At 39.2% G+C, this 26,642-nt stretch overlaps 3 protein-coding genes across 8 annotated transcripts in view; 1 reads left to right on the top strand and 2 right to left on the bottom strand.

Moving 5' to 3' along the window:
* Nucleotides 1-2,332: 2,332 nt before the first annotated feature.
* echdc3 (enoyl CoA hydratase domain containing 3) lies at nt 2,333-8,906 on the top strand. The gene is made up of 6 exons (XM_063460788.1): nt 2,333-2,517; nt 3,399-3,520; nt 3,595-3,692; nt 4,289-4,489; nt 6,810-6,988; nt 7,220-8,906. Exons 1-6 carry the CDS (start codon nt 2,381-2,383, stop codon nt 7,371-7,373), a joined length of 891 nt encoding a protein of 296 aa, XP_063316858.1. The 5' UTR covers nt 2,333-2,380; the 3' UTR covers nt 7,374-8,906.
* Nucleotides 8,907-11,787: 2,881 nt separating this feature from the next.
* On the bottom strand, nt 11,788-19,975 carry kcnj8 (potassium inwardly rectifying channel subfamily J member 8). Its single transcript, XM_063460775.1, has 6 exons — nt 19,479-19,975; nt 18,055-18,203; nt 17,048-17,208; nt 14,596-14,735; nt 13,879-14,095; nt 11,788-13,723 (listed from the first exon to the last, which is right to left on the bottom strand). Exons 1-6 carry the CDS (start codon nt 19,823-19,825, stop codon nt 13,472-13,474), a joined length of 1,266 nt encoding a protein of 421 aa, XP_063316845.1. The 5' UTR covers nt 19,826-19,975; the 3' UTR covers nt 11,788-13,471.
* Nucleotides 19,976-21,106: 1,131 nt separating this feature from the next.
* Nucleotides 21,107-26,642, bottom strand: part of abcc9 (ATP-binding cassette, sub-family C (CFTR/MRP), member 9) — a 77,329-nt gene continuing 71,793 nt past the window's right edge. For 4 of the 6 annotated variants that reach the window (XM_063460718.1, XM_063460719.1, XM_063460716.1 and 1 more), the window contains one exon: nt 21,107-26,302. In XM_063460718.1, the coding sequence (XP_063316788.1) occupies nt 26,165-26,302 (138 nt within the window). In that variant the 3' untranslated portion in view covers nt 21,107-26,164. The remainder of the gene's footprint in view (nt 26,303-26,642) is intronic. The other 2 variants (XR_010091377.1, XR_010091378.1) reach the window with 1 other exon arrangement.

The following is a 26,642-nucleotide window of genomic DNA, read 5'->3' as shown; positions in this document are numbered from 1 at the left end:
ATAGACTTGGGAAGAGAAGTGAACAAATATTTAAAACATAACTTGATCATTTCTGGAGCAGCCTTCAGGATCTCCATGTATTAACCTCCTGTTTCTACTGTGTCTCAAAATGTTGGCAGCAGACAGCATAAAACCAAATAAATAAAGGTGTCACTTACAGACATTACACCCCAGTCATGCTGATAAGCCGCTTGAGTTTTTTCAGCGAAAACATGCCGAATATTGGCAACAATCATCCCTCTTTGTGAAAGCTACTTCAGTAAACCAGCGTTAATAAAGTTTTTCTTTCTTTTAAGTTTATCTATATTTCTTTCTTTTCAGTTTTTGTTTTTGTTTTCTTTAATGTTAATAAAGATACAATGTTATGCAGAGATGTACTTATAATAATAATTTTGTAGTCAAATCTATTTATAGTTTTCTTCTTCCTAAGCGGAGCGTAACAGAAAATAACTTCTTTTTTTTTTAAGTACTTTAAAATTCATTATATACAGAGAGCAGTTTAGAACAGGATTGTTTAAGCACTAAGGGGCAATAAGAAACTATAGAAAGAGGTTGACCCTAATGCAGGCTTCTACAGTTTTAATTGTTTTGGGGTTTTCTGAAGCGTTTCTGGATATAGACTTTAGCCAGATAAATGTTATGAATTAATTTAAATGAAACTTGTTTCGTTATCCTATGAGAGGAGTTTACCATCTTCATTAAATAACTGAGCCACATGTGTAATATTATCAAGAAACCAGTATTCCATAAAGAGGGATTTGTGTCTGTATAAAATGTCCTTATTGTTACACAAATTATGTTTATAGATGAGATTCCATGACAAAAAGACCTGGTAATGAAAAGCAGATATCTTAATTGTGATTTTATCAATGTCATAATTGCATATTGTTTAGATATCAACAATGGAGGGGAGGGGAATAACATTCTAAATGGAGTTGGGCTATTTTTTGTAAATATTGTAGCGAATTAATCTTAAATGTATTATTTAAATTGCTAATATCTAGAACATGTAGACCACCTTTATCATATGCATTCATGAAAACAGGTTTTCTTAAATAATGAGTCTTATTTCTCCACACAAAGGTAAAGAGCATCTTGTCAGTGTCATTTAAAAGTTTTTTTCTCCACATGGAGAGGCAGAGCTGCATATGTTAATCATAATATTCCCTCCACTTTGGTAATCAGAACTCTTCCTTTTAAGGAGGGATTTCTCAGCAGCCACTGGTTTAGTCTACTTTGAGTTTTCTGGATGATGGGTTCCACATTTATGGATGCTCTTTTTTATTGATCCTTAGTAATTATTATTCCTAAGTATATCACTTCATTTTTAATTTGTATATTACAAATAGATGTACTGGAACATTCCTAATTTCACACTTGTTAATATTCAGATCTAAGCCAGAAGCTCTAGAGAAAACTTTTACAGATTCCAGAGCTGCAGAAATTTGGTTTTTGTTCTTCAGAAAAAGAGTAGTATCATCAGCCAGTTGAGTGATGATCCGGCAGAGAAATACTTTGAATTTTACTGGATCTAATATGGTCTGCTAAGAGTTGGGCAACTAGTAAAAAGAGTTAGAGAGAGGCAAGGCATCCTTGTCGAATGCCTCTTGACAGATCAAATCTAGGACAAGTTCCACCGCTTAGTTTCACTGAGCTATTACCATTTCTTTATAGACTGTATAGACTTTATAGTTCAGAGTAATCTAGAATGTCTAGCAATAGTCTTTTATTGTTAAATATCTTTTAGGCATAAAACCTGATTGTGTTTCATCTATGAGGAAATTCAGGACCATTTTGAGCCTCTATGCTAGAATTAGGGGGCGCCAGTTATCTAAAAGTAACACAAAATGATTGAGAAGCACTAATCCAGTGACTGTTGAAACGTTTTCCCGGTCACGTGTCGTAGAAGTCATCAAACCTGTTCTAACAAAACGTCCTACCGTAAGTAGTTTATGCACATTTCTGCTGTCACAGAGTAATTCCAGCACAAATATAAGTAGGTATGACGGTTTGCCACTTAACTTTGCCCATCAGAGTATGCTTGTAGCTCACATTCATAAAGCCAGGACGGTTTGCCACTTCATTTTACCCGTTAAAGTATGCTTGTAGGTCACATTGTCAAAGGTAGGACGATTTGACATTTAATTATAGCTGTGAAAGTATGCTTGTACGTCACATTTACAAAGGTAGGACGGTTCGGCACTTAATTTTACCCGTCAGAGTATGTTTGTAGCTTATATTCACAAAGGTAGGACGGTTCGCCACTGAAGAATTTCGTGTTGTGCGCATGCGTAGAAACAACGGGTAGGATGGTTTGTCAGGTGGGATGGGTTCTCAGAACACCGGAAGTGAGCGTGAAGGCGAAGCGGCCACGGGCAAGATGGCACGGAGCGTACTGTGTACGGGCCTCGGTGTGCTTCAGCTAAGCAGGAAAACCGCGCTGCTGTCCGGCGCTCGTTTCTACTCGCAGAGCGAAGCGGAGCCGCTGACACTGAAGCAGCAAAGCGACGGAATAAGGTGCAGCTAGTTACCGTATCTGGTCCCTTATACAGATACACAGCAATTATGGAGCAAGACTTTCACAACAGCAGTTTGTTGTAGTGATCCGTAAAGTGCCTCAGTTTGTGTGTCAGACCAACACGTCCAGACCAACAAAGTACACTCGGGATGAATATTACGTCAGTGAAAAGCAGTTAAAATGTCTGCTATTCTGAATTTGAAACAATGGGGAACATGTTTTAAGGTTATTGGTTTAATTTAAATGCACAAAAGCAACAACTTACGTCCCAAAAGCTCGAAATCTGAATTTCATGAGCAACAACGTGAACATTATACTGTCTGTAATGTCCAGACCATTTTTTTTCTGTTTTTCTCCTGTCTTTACCCACTATGATGTCAACACAAAATGAAGTTTTTAAATTATGTTTTCATGTATTAAGGAAAAGAAGTTCTCCAAACGTACCTGGTCCTGTGTGAAAATGTATTTACGTCCTAAACCTAATAACTGGTTGTGCCACCTTTGGTGCAGTGACTTTGTTTCTCAGCTGTTTCTCTAGATCATGGTCATCAGGCTATATTTAAGTGATTTCTCCATTCAGCAGGTCTGCTGGTATTCAGACCTTTCTCTAAAATTATAATTTATTTGATTATCTGAAACATTTAAGTGTGACAAATATTCAGAAACTAAGAAATCAGGAAAGGGGCAAATATCTATTTACGGCACTCTACATCATCACCTTCAGCCAAATCAAAGATGGGAAATAAAAGAAAGGAAAAAAGGTGGCAGATGCCTGTATTACAGAATCATTTTAAAGATGATTTCTGTAACCTTGGTGAAAATTGTTCTGAAATATGTTAAAGAAATATATATATATAAAAAAAATTCTTCTCGTCTTCAGGAGAATAATACTAAACAACCCCAAGAAGAGGAATGCTTTGTCTCTGTCCATGCTCGAGTCTCTCCGAGAGAACATCTTAGCTGATGTTGACAGCGAGGATCTCAGAGTTGTCATCCTATCAGGTTGGTGTTTGTCTATTACGTGTGTGACAGAGAGAGAGCCAAATGCCAGTCTGACCTTGTTATGCGTATTTCAGCCAAAGGTCCGGTGTTTTCCTCTGGACACGACCTGAAGGAGCTGACATCTGCTCAGGGTCGAGAATATCACACAAAGGTGTTTCATACCTGCTCAGAGGTCAGTTAGTGTTTCTCTGTCTTCGTGTCTTGTCATTCACTAAGACGTTTATTGATAATTTTGTGAATTAAAATGTAATGAATCATGCCATGCATATTGAAACAACTGCAAAATAAAAACAGATGTTTTCAGACAGTTTATGGGACCAAAAAGCCAAATGTGCTTAGTTTAAAATAACATGAAAAAGAGACAAACTTTATATATAAGGTGGACTTTGTTATCAAAACCACTGATTGCATGTCAAAGATCGATCTATCCACCTCAGCTTCTTTGGTTTGTTTGTTTTGTGTTTTTTACTGTGACTGCAGCTTACATGCTGACAAATCACTGTAATTTTTGCTTTGTTACAGACACTCAGGTACAGTTCTGCTCACAAGTTTCCATCCATTCATCGTGGGCATGAATGTCATGGTTATTTTGAGCTGAATTTCGCGACTTGTGTAAATCCATTATTCTCCACCTAAGATCTTAGATCCTTAGAACAATTCAAAGAAATCACTAAAAGTCCCAAATGATGGAAACATCAGATCTCCACTGTAAATATAAATATGAAGGAAAAACTTTTTAAATATTATGATTTGCGCCCTGTGCTGCAGGTGATGACGCTGATACAAGACATACCTGTTCCAGTGATCGCCATGGTGAACGGTGTTGCCACAGCAGCCGGATGCCAGCTTGTTGCCAGTTGTGACATCGCTGTGGTGACGGAGAAGTCCACCTTTGCTACTCCGGGTGTCAGCGTGGGTCTGTTCTGCTCGACGCCGGCGGTGGCCATCGGCAGAGCGGTGCCGAGGAAGGTGAGAGCGCTCCTCTATTTATTTTTGGTTTTATAATTTCATTCAATGGAAACTTTTAGATTTTCTTCTTGTTAGGACTTGGAAAACTTTGTTATCCACATGACAGAACACATTATGCGAAAGATTAAGATAACATCAGAAATGATCGTAAACCGAAGTCATTTAAAAACTGAAGTCTGCTTTTTAAAGGCTATTTTTTGTTTATTCTCTTTAATAATTAGAACATTTTTGTTTTGTGTTTTGAAGGTTTGAGTAATTAAAGTCACCACGAGTAAATTAAAAAAGACTTGAGATCCTTTTTAAATCTTTATTTACACCCTGTCTGAGCTTGGTCTATAAATGAACATCGTGAAAATTATTTAACAGAAAAGTACACAGTTCTCAGTTAAACCCTATGTTTTCTATGAGGCACTGGACGTCCCCTAAAGACCATAAAAGACTCTTCTTCTAAATAAAGTAAACTTTAATTTAATTCAGACATAGGTGTTATAATAATAATAATATTAATCCTGTTTCACCCAACTCCACATCAGGGAGTTATTTATAGGGGTGGGTTTTAATAATCGATTCATCGATTAAAATCGATTCTGGCTTGGATAACATGAAATCGATTCATTAAAATCCTGAATCGATTTTTTAATATAAATTTATTTTGCCCGAAACGCCAGAATCTCAGGTGAAACCTCACAAAATTTCAACAACCACCAAACAGCTAAGACAGTAAATGAGAGCAGGTACACGGATTCTGCACAAGGACGTAAACACACGGACCCGCGGATCAGAATCAGTGAGATGTCGCCTTTCTCACCCGACGGGCGCTGCAGCTTTAAGCGGCTGCGCGCGCTCCCGCGGACGGCAATCACTTTCTGGCAGACAATCACTTTTTGGCACAACAACTGCACGGACACGGTCGGGGCTGAAAGCCGACAGCTCGCTGATTCTGATCTGTCGGCGGGTCCGCGCTTTGTGTTCACGCCCTTTTTGCACTGATTCTAAAGCTGTTAGTTTTATCTCTCTCCAAACAATATTGACCGAACCAGCAGCAAAAGAAGATCCAAACTACGCGTCACATAAACATCATCATGAAATCACTCTGACTTTTACTGTTTTGCTTCACCCACGATAAAATCACACGTCATGCACATCTCTCTCTCTCTCTCTCTCTCTCTCTCTCTGTACTTCAAGAACAGTTTCCCGTCTAAAAATCTGTTTTCTGCATTATTCGCTTGCTTGTTACGCACAAGTCTACTGTTGTTCACAGCGCTGTCGGTCACTGTTTGTTTTTTTTCGTTTTACATACTTCCGAAAAGAAAACCTAATTTCTGCCGTTCAATACTGAACAAATTTAAACTTTTTAAAATTATGCAAAATGCAAAACGCTTAGCCGTGTCTCTAATAAAACTGCTGTAACGTCAGAGGTAACGTTCATATGTTCATTAATGGTTTTCTTTCGTTTTTGATGTACTGCAGAATATTTTTTATAAAATCCCAGGCCAGGAAAACCACCTTCATGTTTTTCTGTGTTTTATCTTCAGCTACTTTGACACAAAGGCATCTGCTGTGACGCTTACACCTTTGATAAAGTCTTGCGTGTGTCAGCTTCCTTTTTATAGATACAAAAATATGTAAATGTACTGATCTGAATTATAATATTTCTGACTGTCAAAATTTCCCAGATTCAAATCGAATTTAATTGAATCGAATCGAATTGAATTGAATCGAATCGAATCGAATTGAATCGAATCGGGGATCGAATCGATTCGGGACCTTGTGAATCGGAAACGAATCGATTCTAGAAATCAGTGACGATACCCAGCCCTAGTTATTTACCATTTATACAGTTTAGGAGAGATCTGAGTTTGCTCAGGTCACTTGCGCAATGTATTTTATTTTTCTAACTGATATTTCTAAGTGTTGATTTTCTGCAGTTTGAATCAAGAAATGCAAGAACTTGACTGATGCAGACATCTGAGCGGACAAATAAAGCTTTTCTACCAAAAGCTACTAAATCTAACTACAACACAGACTTTTTTACCAAGTTTTGCACTTCCAGGTATGGAGCAGTGAAGACCAGCCTTAAGATTCTCCACTAAGTCATGAAAAACAGGAAGCTGTTCTCTGGAGTTTATCAATCTGTCTGTCATTCAGCTCTGAATCACTTGAAGTCAGTGTCACTGCTGGATTTTGATTCTTCTAAGAGGACACCTGTTCAGAAGATGTTGTCTCTCTTTGGATCTACTTTCAATTGTGAACAAACATCCTCAGTATTCTAGTATTTAGCTCTAATCAATACACGCCTTCCTTTCCTTCTTTTAAACAGGTTGCTATGGAGATGTTGTTCACAGGAACTCCCATCTCAGCCCATGATGCTTTGCTGCACGGTCTGGTCAGTAAAGTGGTGCCGGAGGAGCGGTTGGAAGAGGAAACATTAGCCATTGCCGAGCGTATCTGTAAAGCTAGCCGACCTGTTGTAGCCCTCGGAAAGGCCACTTTTCAAAGGTGAGAATCTACAGTGTGTAAACTGACAGACAGTTTCCATTACAATAATTTCATAGGACTCTACGAACAAACAACAAAAAAAACTACAATAAATTTACTGCACTGTAAATTTAGTTAACAATCTCGAGGTTATTATATATTTTTAAGATTCCTCAAGTGAAAACATTTAATTTGACAGTTGTCAGTGAATAAATTTATGTGGTGTTTGTTCCTGCCTGTTTTCTTCCTAAGACAAATGGCTCAAGGTCGCGATGCTGCGTATGCCACCGCCTCAAAGGTGATGGTCGACAACCTGGCTCTGAGAGACGGGCAGGAGGGGATCCGCGCCTTCATAGAGAAACGCAAACCAGTGTGGAGCCATAAAGCAGAAAAAGCCCACGACTGACTGAGTTTTAGCAAATTATGCAATGATCATGTGATTAATATTACTGAAACACATGATTAGCACTCACTGGTGAGTTGAGTAATTACCACCAGCCTTCAGTGAATGTGTCAGCTGTGCCGTTTCATGTTCTCTGAGGATTTCCTTCTGTTCACCGTAGCTAAAGATGATGATGATCCATTGTGTGCCTTAAAAGCTGCTGTCAGAGCAATGAGAAGGAAATACACTGTTGACTAAGATGGTGGATAACAAAATAGACATAATAGATAAATGCTGCTTTCCATCCAATTTTAGATGGATTAAATGAGGTTAAGAATGGAAAGAGAATCTTAATGTTGAGATGAGCTACATCTAAGCTCTGTTTGCTAGACTGTAAATCTTAAACAGAAGCTGAAGTTTGGATCTTTGAGCAGAATTACTTTTTTTTTCAGATCCTGGTTTAATTTGTTCTGGATTTGTAATTGAAATAAGTAGAAGATTATAAAATGAATGACCTTGACACAAAACTATAATATTATAATTCAATAAGCTTGTTGAAATACAACACTCTACTTCAGTAGCTTAAAGAGGTTTGAAATGTTGCCAGTAGTTCAGAAAAACAATAACAACATAACTACAACATAAATCTAAAAAATGAAGTATTTTTAGGGATTTTCTTTGTCCTGTTACACATAATCCTCCCAATGTCTGCAGGTCCTGAACAGTTAAAGCTGAAATTCTGCACTTATAAAATAAAACACTATAAAATAAAATAAAAAGTCTGCAAAGAAACATTTATCAGTACTTGTTCCTTGCAAACAGGGTAAACAGCTTGTGTAAGAATGACTGTAAAACCTTTCTGTGGACTGTGGGAGCGTCAGGAGGAGCAGCGAGCAAAGCTGGACAGTATGGAAGAATTTTAGACTCAAAGTGAGTCAGTTTTAAAGAATCAGACAGTCGGAAATGAACTGACGTTTGTCCATCACCTTTTATTGTGCCAACTTTTTGTTGTTAAGTGGTGTTTGTGTTAGTTTCTGTTGTTTTTGTTGAAATTGTGCATTAAAATTAAAACTCTTATATGGATTTATTTACCCAAAATTAAAATCAAAGTGGTTAGAATGAAAACCTTGTTCACAAAATCAATGTGAGGCCCCTGTGGAGGAGATAAACTGTCTAATCTGTCATCTGTGTGCAAAACACATATTTTTGTGGTAGAGCCCACACACGCGCTGTAGCAGGATACACGCTGTACAAAAACACAACTTTTTCTCAGTGCGATCAAGTGACATGTGACACGCAGCCGGTAGCGTCACCAGGAGCTGCTTAGCTGCTGGATCTGGAGCGGACGGACTGTCGGCGTCCTGTCGCTCAGCTGGAGTTACCAGGGTGACCGTGATGTCACAAAGCCAGCTTGCCTGCAGGTGGTCGGAGAAGTCGTTGACACAGAGAGCGGAGCGAGATGTTATCAGAGTCCAGCTTCGCTCATCATTCTTGTTTTCTCAAGGTTTCATTGCTGCTACGCACACAGCAAAATCAGCAGTGTTAAATTAACAATGTCAAAATGCAATGACTCTATCAGAGTTTATAAAACACAGTTGTGTTTTATAAATTATAGACTCCCCTCAGTGTTAGTGGAAAATCATGATGTTGAAGTAGCAGGTGCTAGGAATACTCTTGAAAAGCTCCTCCCATTAATTACAAACAGTCTCTAGTCTGCCAATACTTGAGATCATCTGGTGATTCTGCAGAGGACAAGATACAGTCATCATTTCAGAAAGTCCACCCTGTAAATGCCAGAGGCTTGATGAGGCAGCTAGAGGGTAAAAACTTGGTTAAGAATGCTTCAACATTAAAAATTCTGTGGAGCTGTTTTCAAATGAAGTTTTGCATTATGTTTTTAATTTGGTGGAATCCATCCACCAAGTTAACCTGGTGGAGAGCGTATAATAAATGAGTACAATAGGGGGATTTGCTGCAGTTTGATGATAAAATCTGGCATCTTCTTCTGTTTCTACTCCAGATTGTAAACATTGGTTTTTCTCCATTGCTTATCAATGGCATAATAATTTAGCTAAAATATTTAATCATTGATCATCATCGGCTATTTAAGAAATTATTTCCTTCACTTAATTTGTTAACAAAACATCACATCATGATCCATTACCCCAAAAGTATCAGAAATATTGGCCCAATTCTGCACATGTGGTGCATGTGATATGAGGCAAAACACACAGTTTAAAAAAACAAAAAACAAACAAAATTTAAAAACATCACAAACAATGTTCCCTCTAATTTTTCATGTGTCTGAGCGAACACACAAACTCCCTGAGTGCTCCCTTGGACCACTGTGAGCAACAGCAGACGTGTGCACTGTGGTCACGCCAGCATCGAATCCATCCAAGTTACATGGTTTATTAAAATAATCAAATGACAGCATTTACATTTATGTTAGACTACTTTTAATTAACTGCTTTATCCCACTTACAATGAAAATTAAAAAAAAAAAAATCTTGTTCATGACCTGTGTAGTATGTTAACACTATTGGAAGTAAAAATAACTTGAACTCCAATTTTGAAAACACAACTTTCTTTCTTTTTCTTTTTTTTTTTTATAAAGCTCTGACTTGTATTATGAGTATGAGTCTGTGGTCTGGGAGAGAGTCCTGTAACTCTCCGTCTGCAAAATACAGTATATAATGACCAATGTTGGGCAATTAATTATATACATATCCACATCAGCCACGCCGCTTTGCTAGCTAAAACACCGGTGTCGGCACATAAGAACGCTGTCATAGCCTGTCAACGACGTTGATTAGCTGCGTATATACGAATGTGAATCGCATCATTGGCTGGACTATGGGATACGGTGGCATCGTTCTAATCCCATACAGGAGCAGCCAGTCACTTACTGACTAACACTGCAAAATTTTAATTTCAATTCAGGTTAGATTTTTTTTTTTTTTGTGCGCAACGCAGATTTTCTGTGCGCAGAGACCGTGCCAGCAGTGTGCAATTGCGCACGCACGCAGCTTAGAGGGAACGTTGCCCCACACCCCCAACACAGACTGTTCACACTTCTGCCCTCGAGACGAAGGTTTAGAAGTGTGAAATCTAGAACATCCCGACTCAACAACTTCTTCCCCACTGCTATCAGACTCTTGAACAGCTGACCTATTCTAACAGTAATAATAATTTTTGCACATCAGGTGATCTCACATATCAAACCAGCATATTAAGCTCATAGCTCTTTTGCACATAAATCTATTTAACACTTTATTTTTTTTTGTCTCCACTTATTTATTAATGCTATTTGTACATATTAACCAGCTTCTGAGTGTGGACAGCAGAGAAAGAATTTCATTGTAGAGAGAAATGCTTTTTCTTTGCACACATGACAATAAACGCTTTGAATCTCTGTGATTAGTTTCAGCTACCTGCTTCCTCGCTGTTTCGTGTGTGTATATATTGTTCTCCTTCATACCTGCGTTCCTCCTAGAAGAAAAGCTTATTTCTGACCTGTATTGTTTTTATTATTATTTTTTTAATTAGTGATGTGCAAAGCGAGGCTTCTTAAAACACTGAGACCCATCGCCACAGTGACACCTGCTGGCCGATTTGGCTATCAACACATATTTTGGAGAAATCCAAACAGGTACAGAAATAAGCTGTGACTGTAATGATTAGTGTGCTTCAGCATAATTCTCCCTTTGTTAAGACTCGTGTTGCTCACAATAAATCAATTTATAAAGTCAAACATACATAGACAAGACTGCAGTGTTTACTGCAATAACTGGACAGGTTTAGCTGTCAAGGAAAGCTAGAAGGTGGTTTACCTCTGCCTTTTGTTTTTAATTAATTTAAAAATAGTTATTTAAATGAAATAACACTAAATGTGTTTTCCTTCTTTATAAAACACATTTAGTCACATTTTCATCAGCTAATTCTGCCCAGTCATAACAGTCCATTTCAGACCCACCGACCAGTAAAGTTTTAAATGATCCTCTGCTGAGCAACCCTGACATAACTTCATGATCTCTGATCTGTCTGATTCTTACTGGTATGGGAAGAAGTGCTTTCATTTTCCTATTACTGATACTAACAGAACTGCCCCTAAAAGAAAAACCATCAGTTCACCCAGTTAACAAGTTATGCAAATAATATGCCGGCAGACAAAGAGGCATTTAAGGCGAATGCTTTTTTGTAGTAAATTTTTCAATCTTGCTATTCAGCTCTGCATAGCTTAAACTTGCAGATTCCAGTGCACAGTGCACCTGATCACATCTTAATCAGTGTATAAACTGCATTAGTGAGTTTGTTATATATCTGTGAAAGTATGTCTTACAGTATAATTTTGTAATCTTTTTAAATGAGTTTTTGCATTTGCTGCTCAGTGACAGACAGACAGTGAAACCACATTCATGTTGTGCATTTGCATCGTTTGCATACATAAGCATTTATTCTCAAACAACACAAAGGCAAGCTAACGTGAAAAATACACAAATCAGTACCATACGGTGAATGACTGCCATGACTTCACATTAGTAGTGATTGTGAACTTAATTAGAAAATATTACTTAAGCAGTACGTCTTCCCTTACAACAGCCAGGTGTTTTTGCGTACTGCTGTTGTGATAATACAGCACGCACGGTTTGGACAGATTATGGAAATGAACTGAAAACTGGAACCAAGCGGAACAAGTGGAGATACAGTGAAGACAAACATGTCAGTAATGCTGATAAGACAGCTGGTTGATTTCACATGAAACTATTTGTGGTCTCAAAACTGGCAGTTTTGAGGATTGAGCTGATGGTGACAGATAAAGAAGGATTCTGAATGAATCACAACACCTTTGCAATAAACAGTACAAGTGAACACGTCCCAGTCTTTTCCCCCTCTGCACAGTGCACACCAGGGCTACAGTAAATCTACTTTAAAGCTGGAATAATCCTTTATTTTCATGAGACATTAACATGCTTATTTTTAAAACAAACCATTAAGGTACAAAAGGTTCAACACAACCTCTCGTTTCCCCAGAGTGAAATCTTCAAATTGCTTTCTCTGTCTGTGGTTCATTACAATAAGTGGAACACATCAGCTGGGTCATGGAGCATCTCGTCTTCTGAGTGGAGAGAACTGGTGACTGAAGTTGAGACCAGACACGTCACACAGACAAACACAAAGGGTATTGTGTGTGTTTGCCAGTCTATTAAGAATATACTATTGCTGCTATTCTGAGTATCTGATGTGCAGCATCATTGAGATAAAGGCATAGAGTGTCTAGTGTAGGTTAACAAAGAAAACGGGAGGGGGGGGGGGGGGGGGGGGGGGGGGGGGAGAGAGAGAGACGATGACAAGAAAGACGGATTTAGACAATCTGCATTCTTTCTAATGGCCAGCAGGGGGCGAATCCTTTGGTTTCAGAGAAAAGTCCAGCTGAACTGAAGTCTATAGAAGTGATCCTGACCTCATTAATGAGCTTAGTGAACACTTTCCTGTTAAATTAATAAGTTTCAGAGCTTATACAATACAACATGACAGTCATTATATAAGTTAAGGACCAATTATGGTCGCCACATTGGTCATGTCTCATCCACAGCTCTGTTTTACAGTGGTGAGGGCACAGGTACCCAATGTATTCTTCTAAGTGATAGGGGAACACAAAACCTCTGCATCAGTGGTGCTGGTGTAACTTAAAACGAACAAACGAAAACAAACAAAACAAGATCATTTGCCAATGTGTAAACTGCACATTTTATACCGTAGTGTTTCAGAATGAAAAGCGCTGTATGTCATTTAGAAATCAGACTAAGCTGACACAACCAATTCTGCAGTTTCCATCTGTCTCTTTTATCTGTTTTAGCATCTGCTTTCTGGGTTTCTGTCTGCGCAGAGAAATGTTACTTTAACTGCTTAGAGATCACAAATGTAATTTGAACAGGACCTATTTTAAACCATGAACGTAAACACAGGGAACATTAACAGTGAACGTGTCGAGACACAAGTCTAGATATGCCAGTGAAAAGAAGAAGAATGAGTCCAATCAGAGAGACAGATGCGCCAACACCCACGATCTTCCTCCCCACCAGGAAGAGCAGTGGAGCCAGCAGACGGTAGGCCTCATGTCAGGTGACGGCATTCAGGTTCTGGCCTCCATCGGTCGGGGTGAAGAACTGGACTTTAGGCACGGCGAGGCCTGAGTTGTTCCTGCGGAGGCTCCCGCTGCTTCCTGCGCCTTTGCGCATGGAGTTGTTGCGTCTCATGGAGTTGCGCTTCCTCAGCGAGTTCTGGTGCGACAGCTCGCTCTTCTGGAGGGTTTGGATTAAGATGGACGGCTTCTCGTCCAGTTCTCTGGCACTGCAGCATGGCGTTGCAACCTGCAGGAGGAACAAGAGAACATTTTATGAGCATCTCTTAAACCAAGTTCACCAGTGGGAAGAAACACTGACCCAAATCAATGTTTTGCTGTGACTGATGATGATAATGATGATGAACAAAAGTCCACCAGGATCTTTTTTGTTTTAGCGTTTACCTTGACCGTGTTGCCAAATTTGGAGTAGTCGACAGAATACACGCCCTCCTCTTCTGTTACTATGGGAACAAAGCGGTGGCCCCATTGGATCTCCTCGGAGACGTAGGAAGTCCGTGCCTGCGTGGTGATGCCCGTCGTCTCCACGACTCCCTCCAGGATGACGATCACCTCCAGGTCGCTGCACTGCAGCTCCATGGCTGACAGGTCGTACAGCGGGCTGAGGGCAGAGTGGGCGGAGTCCAGGTTTAAATATCAGAGTATGTCAGATTATGTGCAGGTGATAAATGGTTTCGGTTTTAGTTTTATTTAAACTGTAAGTCTGTGTTTGTCCAGCAGGTGGCGGTAGGGCATAAACGAGGCTCATCTTCTTATCTCACACTCTTACACTGTTACCGTTCCACAGTTTGCTTTCTTAAACTACTTTATTACTTTTTTTTTTCTCTTTCCAGTGATTAACTTTTTTAAAAGAACTAAAGATAAAACAATTACATTAAATTATGAGCAGAAAAAGAACCACTTTGGATTATTTTTAAAGCAAAAACAGCCAAATGCCAATATTCTCTCCTCTCTGCCATTTTCTGCTAACCATAAATCAGGCAAGGGGCTTTCTGGTTGATAACACATCACATATTATCTGTTTGTGTGAACTGTGGAGAACACAAAGTGGGGTTTAGTCAGGTGTAATAAAGCCACAGCCTCTGTGACGTGTTTCTGGACCTGTTTTTGTCGATGACGTGGCAGATGATGAGCGGGGCGAGGAGGAACAGGCTGTTGCTGCCCACAGAGCTCTCTGTCTGCACGTCGATCTGATGGATGGGGATCACCTCCCCCTCTGGTGTGGTTGTCTTCCTCACCACCTGCAAGCAGACGAGGTGTAGTCCTAATTAACTAACAGCTCGATTAAACCCGAGAAAAAAATAGCTTTTGAGTGAATTCTGAAGTAATTAAAAACCAACCACATTGTTAGACATATTAGACTTCATATGTAACTGATATCACCCGGGGCCTGATCCTGTTCAAGCCAAGTGCTTCAAATAAAACTTGATACAACCTCAATTCCTAACTCTACTCAGCTGTAAAATGTAAATACAAACAGAATTTATATACAAATATTTAAACTGAGATATTTTAGTTTTTCAGGTGGGCACCAAAAATCTGGAAACGCAAGCGTTACTGAAAACAAACAGCTGGAGAGACACTTTGAAGGTAATGAGGTTAATTAGCAGAGACTGGGTATCAAAAGGTTTGAGAGGCGGAGTAGAGATGGCCAGAGGTTCACCAATCTGCAAAATGTTGCATCTACAAATTGTGGAACAATTTCAGAAGGAAAAATGTGAATAATTAGAATATTTATTTTTCTATCTACAGTAAATAAAATCAAAAGATTCAGAGAATTTGGAGAAATCTCTGTGCATGAGGGATGAGGCTGAGAATCAGTGCTGGATGAACAGCACATTGCATTAATGCATGAGCTCTGGTCTGCTGAGCAACTAAAACCCTCCATCAGACTAGAATCAGACATCATTCCTGTCCCGAAGGTCTAGCAGTTGCTCCCCAGACGATCCCAGATGTTTACAGACTGTAGTTAAAAGAAGACAGTCTTTCCCAACTTTTTTGAGACATCTTATCAAATTAAAAATGAGCTGATATTTCTCTTATATTTTAAAATGCCACATTTGGTAAGTTTAAACATTTTCCGTGTCCACTGTGAATAAAATATGGATTTATGAGATTTGTGCACTTCAGATAGCATCCCAATATATTTGAACGTGGGTCTGTAGATACTTGGGTGAGATAGCGACATCGAGGTAAATAGAGTCAAGCTGAAGATTTCTTCTCTTGCCCCTGTGTCGTTATATTTTTACTGCAGCTTAGTTAAGCTTTCCTTCTTACTAAGCTACTTGTTGCTTTATTTTGGTAGATACTTCAGTGATTAGAGAGGTGGGGTATATCATCTGAAGTGAAGAAAAGTACCCAGCTGATCATTTCTGCATTTTTGTAGTGAGTAATTACTAAAGTTGTGTTACATGAATAAATGTGGGTAACTTTCTTAGACTGGAGGTGCTCACGGAGATAAAACTGCCACAAACAGCTCGACCAACAGATGAAACTTCAGCTCTGGTCAAAACATCTTTCACATGTTGGTTCTTTATTCATTGAAAGAATAAAAAAAAGTCGCACTTCAGTTTGTAATAGATGCAACAACTCTGATCATCACATAAGAAGAAAACACTCATGTAATAACATTTTTTTCTTGTGTTTTCAATGATTCATTTTGATGTTCTGATGGTTTACTTGTTGAACTTTTGTCTTGTTGTTACCTGGAAAGAACTTACAGACCAAAAGTAGATCAGGAAAGGAGGAATAACATTTAATAATAGACATTTTTAAATCCACGTTTGAGTGGATTCTTTTAAAAATGTGAATATTTCACTGAAACTTTAAACAGAATTATTAGAACTGATCCCAAAGATCATTTTAAAAAAGCATTATCTTTTGACTAAAGACCCAAACTAAACACCCACCTTTCTGACCCCACTTTCATTTTTTTGCCTGTAGGTTTACAGGATTGATTCACATCAAAGTTTAAATCTGTGACTCTGAAATTTCTATTTCGGTTAACTGAACAAAAACACAAAGTATTTACTGTAAAAAGATCTCTTGCAATACGTTCCAGGCTCACTAGGGGGCCGTGGCCCACACTGTAATTGGTAAGGGAAAGATGAAGGAACGCCCAACACACGACAGGTTATTTTGCTATTTGGGAGAGGTCTCATTTATATGTCTTTGAACATGTAAAGGTTGGTCAGTATCACACATTTCTATTACATCACGGTGTTTACTATTTAATAATGTTATAAAATCTTTGGATTGTGGTGCAGTGCTGTTTTCTCTTTTGTTTTTATTGTTTAGTTATGATTTATTTTACTTTGTGTGTTTCTTCTGATTTTTCATCTTTATTTCTATGTACATTTTATGAGTATATAAAATGAGTATGTGTAAAGCTATATAGGCGTATTTACAAAGTTTACACTTTCTATTAAAAAAAGTGGCAGCTCACATTTTAGAGCAGCAATTAGGTGGAAAATGTCTCAGATTCATGTAGAAAAACACAAAAACATATGTTGAGCGAGTTTGATTTTACTAGTGGTTAAAACGAGAGGCTCACCTGTAACCTGACGGTCGCTCCAATGATCATGCTCTTCCTCAGATCCCCGATACGAATCATGAAGCACAGCCGGTTGTTCCGGACTGCGATCACGGCGTGGCGGCTGAAGATGAGCGTCTCTGCCCGACGGTTCGACTGAGCCGTCTTCATGAAGATACAACCTGAGGAGGTAAAACTCGGCAAGGTTAACCTGAGCAGGTGCTTCTATGCACGCATCAGTACTTATAGGTAAGAACAGAGCAAAGCACCGCAGTTCTTTTAACACGCCAAGAGTCAAAATGGCTTCACTGCCAGTGTTCGAGCGGAAATGAAGAAGCAGCCGCTGTTCTGGATAAATAATTAGTTTCTCCTGATGTCATCTGAACCCTTTTTCTTCAAGTTAAAAATGAGTCATGTAACCTATCTGACCCGAGAGTCAGAATCATACATAATTAAAAAGGGGGCAAAGGGTCACACTGGAATTGTGCACTGTAGGGCCAGGCTGCTTTAAACACGCAGGTCAGAAATGTTTTATGTTTCTTTTTCTCTCTTTCAGGAGAAACTTCACTTCAAAATAACTCAAAGGCGCTAAATTTAAAGACATCCAAAGTGCTTTGCTTCTCAAACAAAAGAAAGCGCTTTATTAGATATAGTTTTCTGGTATACTTTGAGCCCCAGACCACCACGGCCTACCTGAGCACTGTTGCTGACCATGATCATCTTTTTATGGCCACACCGCATCCATGCTTACAGCAGGATAATGTTTCATGCCACAAAGCTCAGATCATCTTAAATTGGTTTCTTTGACATGACACTGTGTGATGCTGTCATGTAAACATGAAGCAAAAGTCTCAGAGAAATGTTTCCAGCAGCTTGTGACTCTGTGCATGAAGAATTAAAGCAGCCCTGAAGTATAAACAGCATCCAAGGTGACAAAAACTGAGCAAGGTTGATATTTCTGTCTTATTTTAACCATCGATTTTCTGCTGATCCTTTTAGGTTTGAGGTAAACATTTCGTGCACCTTACCCAACATCACAGCATTGATGATGAGTCCCACTATGTTCTGCAGGATGAGGACGGTGATGGCAGTGGGACACTGCTCCGTTATCACACGTTCTCCAAAGCCGATGGTCACCTGAACCTCGATGGAGAACAGGAAAGCTGACGTGAACGACCTGCAGAGGGGGAGACAAGTTAAATCAGATATCCTGGGGGATAAACTATCGTGAAATATTCCTCTGGTCCTGCTGGACCTATCGCTTCATGGTTGAAATAAGCTTCACTGTGAAAGAAACAATGTAAAACCAGAAACAACGTAAAATAATTATTTTAGTTCAGCTCAGTTCACTCTTTTTCATTGAGGAGCACTTCGACAGCGCCCCCTGCCTTCCGCAGGCTGAATCGCAACCAATTTCATGCACAATGGGCTTAACCTCTAACATCCAGGTCTTCGTGGCTGATCAGGGTTAGGGATGGGGTCACAACCACCAAGCGGTCAAAATGCATGTGAGATACTTGATGTGTAAGGTCATGTTTCAAATTCAAGTTTTTATTCAGTTTGATTAAACATATTATTAAAATGCACCCTAACCCTGAATGTCATTTATTTACAGACATGTTGGATGTTGAGAAGTTAACAGGAAGTAGAGTTGCGGTCTTCAGATCAGGTCTGGTCAAACCCTGTTACTCACGACATTTGCTCCCCAACTACTTTTCCACAAGACTAATTCATAAAGCAAGAAATGATGACAAACATAGAAAAACAGAGCTGACCTCTAAAAATACTTTTGATGTAATATTCATGAAGGTCTTTTAATCACTGGTGCGTCAATATTAAAAAGCACGTGAACAAGTCGAAGTCCTGCAGTTAAAATCCAGATAAGATAAAAGTGCAGACGCTTCATCAGTAAATTCACAAGAGAAAAATTTTTATGTGAGAAGGTTATGATGATTATGATTATGAGATTTAGGGAGTGTGAAAATAAAGCAGTATTTCAATGGAAGATGGAACCGCTACCTCAAGTGGTTCCCGACAATGGATTCTGATCATTTCCAAGAAAGAAGCAAAAGCAAGTTTCCTATTTGCCTTTCTGTGTCTTCTCCTTCACTGTGGTAAGGATTCATGGGGGTGAGGGTGGATGCGCTAACATGGAAGTGCCAAAAAACTTTTCACCACATGCAATCTTTCTGCTTCTGCTCTTTTATTTGCCTGAAATAAACGCAGTAGAAGTTCTCTCATTCCCTCTACTTTCTCTTCCCCAGTTTAAAAATGGAGAATGTGGGCGAAGAGAAGAGGAGGCGGGTGGGAGCTGGGAGGTTTGGATCAAGTGCAGACGGAGACAGAAAAAATTTCGACAGAGAGCAAAACTTGACGAATTTACACCAAACACACTTTAACAACCTCGTTTTCTTGGAACATTTTACATAAAAGCACTCAGGCTTTTCCTTACTTCAGATTTTTTACGCAGACGGTCATGTTTTCACGCGCAGGGTCCAGGTCTCCGTGCGCAAATGCCACCAACCACCAGCTCATGGCGAACAGCAGCCAGCTGCTGACAAATGTCGTGGTGAAGATGACCAACGTGAAGCGCCATTTAAGGTCCACCAGCGTGGTGAAGACGTCCTGCAGGAATCTGCCCTGCTCGCGGATGTTCTTGTGCGCCAAGTTGCACGAGCCGTTTTTGGCGATGAAGCGCGCTTTATTCACGCGGTCCCTGAACACCGGCTTGCGGGGCATCCGGGAGACGAGCCCCGGGAGACCGAACTCCTCCGGGATGATGCTTTTCCTCGCCAGCATCTTCTCCTCCGCCCGCCGCTCCCGATGGCAAAGAAAACAGTCCTCAGTGCGTCTTTACGCGCGGACGCAGCATGCCCACCAGCAGGGAAACGCTCAAAGACGAACGAGCAGTTATACCTCCGTCGCCTTTCGAAGATGTTTCGGACTGAAGGCAGCGCACCGCCTCTGCTCTGAGCCTCTGAGGGCTGGGACGGTCTCCACTCTGCTGTTGACGCACTTCCAAAGTCAAGACCCGCTCGGATCAGAGCGCTGCTACCTTCAGGCCCCCCTCAAAGGCAGTGGAAAAGGGCAAAACCATCGAAACAGCCCGCTTTGGAAGGCCCTAGAATCTTTTTATATTATAGATTTTTTGCCTTACTGGCAGTTTGCAAAGCACTAAAACAGATGTCTCTCTCTGTCATTGTTTAATCCACTTTATCAAGAATGTGCATAAAGTTTTACTTTCATGCATATAAATATCGAAGAAACGAGGAAAACAGTGAAGAGGAAAATCGTCACATTTGGACCATTATTTGGTATTTTACAGAGGGGAGGGGCTACTCTTGTCTGTAATTGTAGCTCTCACTCAGGTTGGAGGCAGTAATCCTAACCCTACCTTCATTTAATGGAAGCCGAACAATCGGACCTGCAGGGAACTTTAGTTAGAGCTGGGCACAAAGTCAGCACTTTCCCTGCTAATCTACATCCATGAAACCAATCAAACTAGACTCAGTTGTCTTTAACTGTCTATAAAAACCTCTATATTTACCCGTCTTTTCTATCCAGTTTAAATTTGTCAAGTCACAGAGGTGTTCTCCAGGCAAGCTAAATGTTCCTCTGGGACAACCCCATACAGCTATAGGATGGTTGAGGGTGGATGTCGGGTAAAGTAAGGGCAAGATTTCGATTGTGCCGCTCTAATTCTCTTTCAGTTCAGGTCAAACAAAAACAAACATCAGCTGTTGATAAAACCAGTGTCCAATTTGACTGGTTTTGTGCTTCAATCTGTAACGAAAACACATCTTTGAAAATGAACATAGAAGCTCAACAAGGAAAAGTTTATTAAGAACAACAACAACAAAAAAAAAGAAAACAAAACAAAACACACCTAAAAGCTCTTATTTTCATATATTTTCTGAAATGTGTGCAATTACCTAGTATTTGGATTTATTTTAGACAGTCATCAGGGGGCGCCATTTAGCAATTTATTACATCTAGTATTGAGGGTGACTCCTGGCCTGTGTCCTGAGGCAGGAAAGGTAAAGAGTTGAAAGCAGCTCAACACAAATAAACAGCCTCACGTCACTCAAAAGCATTTTATTGTTATTACAAGTGTAAAAAAAAGAAATCAGGCACACATAATAATAGCAGTTTAATATATATATGTTTAAACCCTTGGATATACAGGCTACTACATACAGAATGTACATACAGTTAGAAAAAAATGACCACCTCCAAACTGATCTGTGAGAAAGATGTCAGTATTTAAGATGCTCTCTGTTAACAGTCAACTTCATGAAAGCAAGTAAAGCTCTCTGCATAGCTCCGACAATGAGTTGCATGCAGTTCCCTTACATTTCCACTCATTCGCTGTTTTTATGTACTTGTTTGTTCCCAGAAACTAAAACACACGTGAAACCTGTTCGAAAAGAGACATTCTTTGAGTGAAAAAACCTGTGCAAAGTGTAACATGGAAAAATGGCACCGCTGCTTTTTTGCTCTTGGTGTAAAATGTCAGCTTCAAAGACAAAAAGCGGTTTGGGGTGTGAGAGGATGAGTTTACAAGGCAGCCGTGTGCAGGTTCAGAACAGGAGCAGCATGGAAGCACAGCAAGGAAAACAAAGGATTTATGAGTGTGACGGTGGCCAAGAGCATAAAAAGTGCTGCTGAACGAGGATCAAAGAAGAGGAAGAGCACTCGATCGCTAACAGAGGAGACGGACGAGGACTTGGAAGAACTGCAGGGACAGAATATAAAGCTATAAAACAACAAAGACATTCAGTGTTACAGTTAAAGCTGTCAGGGGAAAGAAAAGTGCAGGCGAAGCTTGTGATCACCAAGTGTGACGGTAAACCTCGCGTGTCAGCTCGTTGTGTTAAATATATTAAAACAGGTTGTAAAATGAGAGAAACCACAAAGTTCAAAAGCTTAAGTGACAATTTCTTGAGATGAAACATGTAAGATATTTAAACAAGAAAAGGCTGAAAAATCATGTTTGGCATTCAACACTGTACAGTACAAAGTTTCAAATTTTAGTCCAAAAGCAAAGTAAGTCTAATCAATATACAATAATACAAAGGGACAATAGCATCGCTCCCAGAGAGGTTGGAAAAGATATTCCAAAGAAATGCACTGAATGCTGAGCTGTAACTACATAGTGCTGTGCACTGAAAATATCACCCAAAAGCTGAGACCTTGGCTCACGAGTATAATTTATTATCACTTAATCTGAGACCCGTAAGTGCTGGTCAGTCATTTTTATGTTTGAGAGCACAGGAGTGGCAGCGCAAAGTGATTCACTGTGATGGCAATGAGCTGGTTTCCTTTGGGTAACATTTATATTTAAGACATTTTATATATTCAAAAAGCCTGACTATTAATTAAATAGCCTATTAATTCATTGATATGCAAGTTGCGTGTGTTTTTAACTACAGAAAGGGACGACTTCTGCTGTTTATATATAAAAACTTGCATTGTAGTGACAGTGACAAGGAATCTTGACTATCTCTATTATTTGAAACCAACAGAAGCAAGAACCATCACTAAATTGCTTATTAAATCTCAAAATGATTAAAAACACAACAGTTCCCAAGCACATTATGAAGTGGTTCCATTTCCTGTCCCACTGCACAGTGTGAACATTGTCAGGCACATTTCTGTTGCATTTATCTATTATTGTACATTATCTTGTGATGATGAGAAGTTTTCTTTTATCTGGGAGATAACAGTCATAATTATGAGATACTGTCTCCCAAATATTTTTCTTTCAATGCAAAAGAAAGGACTCTGGCATCTCTGTCTGTGTGTTTGATTCTTTGTCCACAAACCCCTCCCAGAGCATCAGAAGTCGGGCAGACAAACTTGGCTCACAGGTACATTTCCGGCCCCCAAAGGTTCTTATCTATGTCAGATATTGTGATGCCATTACATTGCCTAGCAACCACCTAGCAATGGACTAAAATAACATTTACACATGTACAACAGCTCACAACATCATCCTATAGTTTAAATTTCATGAGACCTGATCCACATAAGTTGAATTATACATGCCGAGCGAAAAACCATCAACAAGCTTTTTTAGAATGTCAGTTAGCCAACATTACAACTTCTTTGTACAGATGAAAGAAATGATATATCAAATGTTCATTTTTCATTTTTAAAGGTGGCTTATGGTTTTGAAGATGCATGTAAAATGCCTTCATAACTCTGCATGCAGAGACAAAGTGTCTGCCTCTAACAGGATTTCCAGCAGAAAATGAACTCTCCTAGTTTAATGGACACTTTAAACAAAGCTACATGAAAATATTAAATCTAAATCTACTACACAATCCATTGCACAGAAAACTAAAAGTGTTAGCTAGGACTTCCAAGGAGAATCCAATCAGTCTGATAAAAACAGTGATCATGAGTTAAAGTTTCATTATTTAAAAATAAAAATATATAAAAACATGTCTTGATATCATCCCATCAAAGAGATGGAGCAGTTCCCATATGCAAAAGCTCTTTTTTTACTATATGGACTCATCTTTATGTTCACCCTGTGAATGCTAAATTTCACTCTCTAAAATTCACTCTCTCCTATGGGCTCTAATTTGGTTTCCTCCAATTTATTACCAATCCTTCATTATTAATGTGCAAAATAGAGATTGATGTAGCTCTAAATTTCAGCCCCTAGAACTGATTATTAAGTTACTGCAAGTCACTGCTCTTCCTCAGTAAAAAAAGAAAAGACATCACTGCCCTCTCAAACATCCATGAAGCATCTCTGGAGTTAACGGGAGCCACGCTGGGTATCTATTGTCCCCGAGGATAAAAAGTTCAGCAAAGCATGACCGCAGACAGACAGCAGGTTCACTGGCTGCAGGCCGAGCCGTGACACCTTACAGTGTTTGTACTAATGGAGGCATAGACGTACAACTGATAGAACAGGGAGGAAGGAGAAGTAGGCCAGAAATAGAGTATCCAGCTTTCACTTGGGAAACTCCTGTTGGTATTTTGTGACGTCTCATTTTTGGCATCTCATGTGAAAAATGTCAACACATGTTCAGTCAAAGAATGGCCACAACAGTCAGTTGTGTTATAAATGCATTCTTAAACTGGTTAATAAAACCATATGATTCCATCAGCTTTGTCATTTCTATCAGCGTTACCTCTATGGCAGAACTTAAGGTCAAAAAGTAGAGTAGAATACAAAAGGGTCGATTTAAAATCCTTCCACTGCGTTATTCAGAAAAATAATGGCCAAAGAGCCAACAGTCATTTTTAAAAAGGATTTTAAATACATTTAAAAATTCTTCCATCATTATTATTGCATAATACAGGTGCTAGTCAGTATAAACAGAGGTGGTGCATGATCTAAAAAGTAACAAATATTTTACACAAGATAATTAAAGACTGTAAAAATTCTATTAATATGAAACAAACACTTCTGTTCACTCTCCAACTATTAAATCTTTACATTTTACACTTTTCACAGCCTCAACGCCTGAAATAAAATCTCAAAGCCATAATTTATATTTAATAAACTGAACGTATTTCCTACTGTCTACAAATCCCATGAACAGACCAACTAATATAAGCCTCTAACATCCCTCAACTCCCAGGAACTCTGTTAAAGAAAACCTTTCAAATCCATTTAAAACGGTGTAAAAAATGTGTTAAAAAGAGGTAACAGTGCATTTGTTAAGGCAGGTAATCCATATTCGGTGCTCTCAGAGAGATTTTATATAAATATGGTAGTTATAACAATAATGATGTCATGGCTTTAGCATTATCTTGACATTTTATGGAGCCAAAAGCTATCAGCTAGTGCTTATTAGCTTGGTTAGAAAAGTGCATCCACAAGTTTAATCAAGTTTAAATGGGTCGTATAGTCCTAGACACCTGTCATGTGGCCAACTTTAGGTCAGGAGGAGAAGCAGGTTGTCCACCAATCAAAAGGTTGGTAGTTTGATTCTTGGCTCATCTAGTCTGCATGTGCTGAACTCCAAGTTGCCCCTGATTCATTTGTTTTGTCACTAGAATTTGAAGATTTGCATTGGAAATGTTGACTTGTCTTGGCGAGTTGTGCCTTACTGCCAAAACCAACACGTTTCAAAAGGAACAACTTTTACTTTGAAGGTGAACAGTCGTCATTTGCAGTCTTCATCACACTCCTCACAGTTTCACTGCTGCACAACCTGCAACCGCAGCAATCTGATACACACCAAAGCAACCACAGCGGTTTTCAGTGCAGCTCCGTACACCTCTTTGTGGCTGATTTCACCTAGCAACTGCAGGCAACCGATCTGAGATACACGTTTTTCATCAACATGTTCATTTCTTTTGTAAATTTAGACATTTTGACACAGGATCTGTGAAGATTTTTCGAAGCCAGCATCAAGTGGCCACAACTGCAGTTTTTAAGACTTACTTTTTTGTATTTGTGGTTGCGTTATTTAGTATACACATTACATATTTTATAGTAGGTTTGGTCATTCGTGGGATTTACTGGCAATAAGAAATGAAATAACTTTTTATCAGTTCTTTATTAACTATTAACTGTTCTCACTATTCTTAGTCTTAGAGCACAGGAAAGATATGCCTGGCTGCTCATTTTGATACTGTGAGCTTCGCAAGCATTATATTTATTGCTTATTTTCTTGTTCAGAAGGGAGATCTTGAGAAAATCTTGAAAGTCGGAAAAATAACTTTAGATTTTCTATGAGACAAGTGAGAAAATATATTCATTTGTAGTTTGCATTAGCCATCCATCACATATAACATATATCTTTGTTATTTCACTTTCCAGTCCAAATACTAGTAATGTTGTGGTTTGTGTAATTGGGTTTTGTTAAATTCAGACAAAATAAAAACCAATCGATGGACTCATTGATTAGCAAGCCTACCCAAAGCACCTTCTTTTACTTCCTAACTTCTTTAGTGTGACTTCTTAAACCCACTGACTGACAGGTGACCCTGTCTCCATTTGGTGAGTGCACAGGGAAGCTTCTCCTCGTAGAAACAGTATGTTACCGGCTTCCCCGCAGTGGGGTAGTCTCTCAGAGGGCTGTTCACCTCAACAAGAAAGTAATTGAGGTTAAAAAAAACCAAAAAAACAAGAAACTGAGCAGGTATTCAGCCGTTGGGTCCCGCGTGTCCCTACATGTCCGCTTTGACAAACGAAGCAAACATCCCGTCCTCCTGCTCCAAAAGCGTCTCAGGTTTGTCGTACTCCATGATGTTGCCTCGCTTCATCACAATGACCAGATCAGCTGTTAGGATGGTGTGGACACGGTGCTGGAGACACACAGGGACGACACAAAACACAAACATAGTAAGTCTAAGTGAAATGTTTTGTTTTAATAAAATTATAATATGTTTTAAACTAGTTTTGTTGGATCAAATGAAGGATTTGGTAAGAATCTTATAGACTGGTCAGCTGCTATAAAATTTAAATATGTGGACTCTCCACAGTTTTGGAGATGATGTTATTCTTTTTCCAAGAGATGTCTAAAGACCCGTTCTTTTCAGGTTTTCATTTTATTGATACAGTCCAATTTTCCAGGAACCTGCTGAATGAGATGAATGTAAAACATCTGAACCAGTCAGCTACTAAAAATACAATTTCAGGTTTAAT

The sequence above is a fragment of the Pelmatolapia mariae genome, linkage group LG17 (assembly GCF_036321145.2).
Source record: "Pelmatolapia mariae isolate MD_Pm_ZW linkage group LG17, Pm_UMD_F_2, whole genome shotgun sequence".
NCBI classification, from domain to species: Eukaryota; Metazoa; Chordata; class Actinopteri; order Cichliformes; family Cichlidae; genus Pelmatolapia; species Pelmatolapia mariae.
This window is presented reverse-complemented; position numbering and strand designations above follow the sequence as displayed.

Excerpts from the sequence above, each read along its gene's own strand:
- echdc3 (XM_063460788.1), top strand. The coding sequence starts at position 2,381 with ATGGCACGGAGCGTACTGTGTACGGGCCTCGGTGTGCTTCAGCTAAGC. Across the intron at positions 3,521-3,594 it reads CAGAGTTGTCATCCTATCAG|CCAAAGGTCCGGTGTTTTCC; the intron begins GTTGGTGTTTGT and ends TGCGTATTTCAG. Across the intron at positions 3,693-4,288 it reads TGTTTCATACCTGCTCAGAG|GTGATGACGCTGATACAAGA; the intron begins GTCAGTTAGTGT and ends CCTGTGCTGCAG.
- kcnj8 (XM_063460775.1), bottom strand. The coding sequence starts at position 19,825 with ATGCTGGCGAGGAAAAGCATCATCCCGGAGGAGTTCGGTCTCCCGGGG. Across the intron at positions 17,209-18,054 it reads CATCAATGCTGTGATGTTGG|GTTGTATCTTCATGAAGACG; the intron begins GTAAGGTGCACG and ends TTACCTCCTCAG. Across the intron at positions 14,736-17,047 it reads GAGCGACCGTCAGGTTACAG|GTGGTGAGGAAGACAACCAC; the intron begins GTGAGCCTCTCG and ends GTCTGCTTGCAG.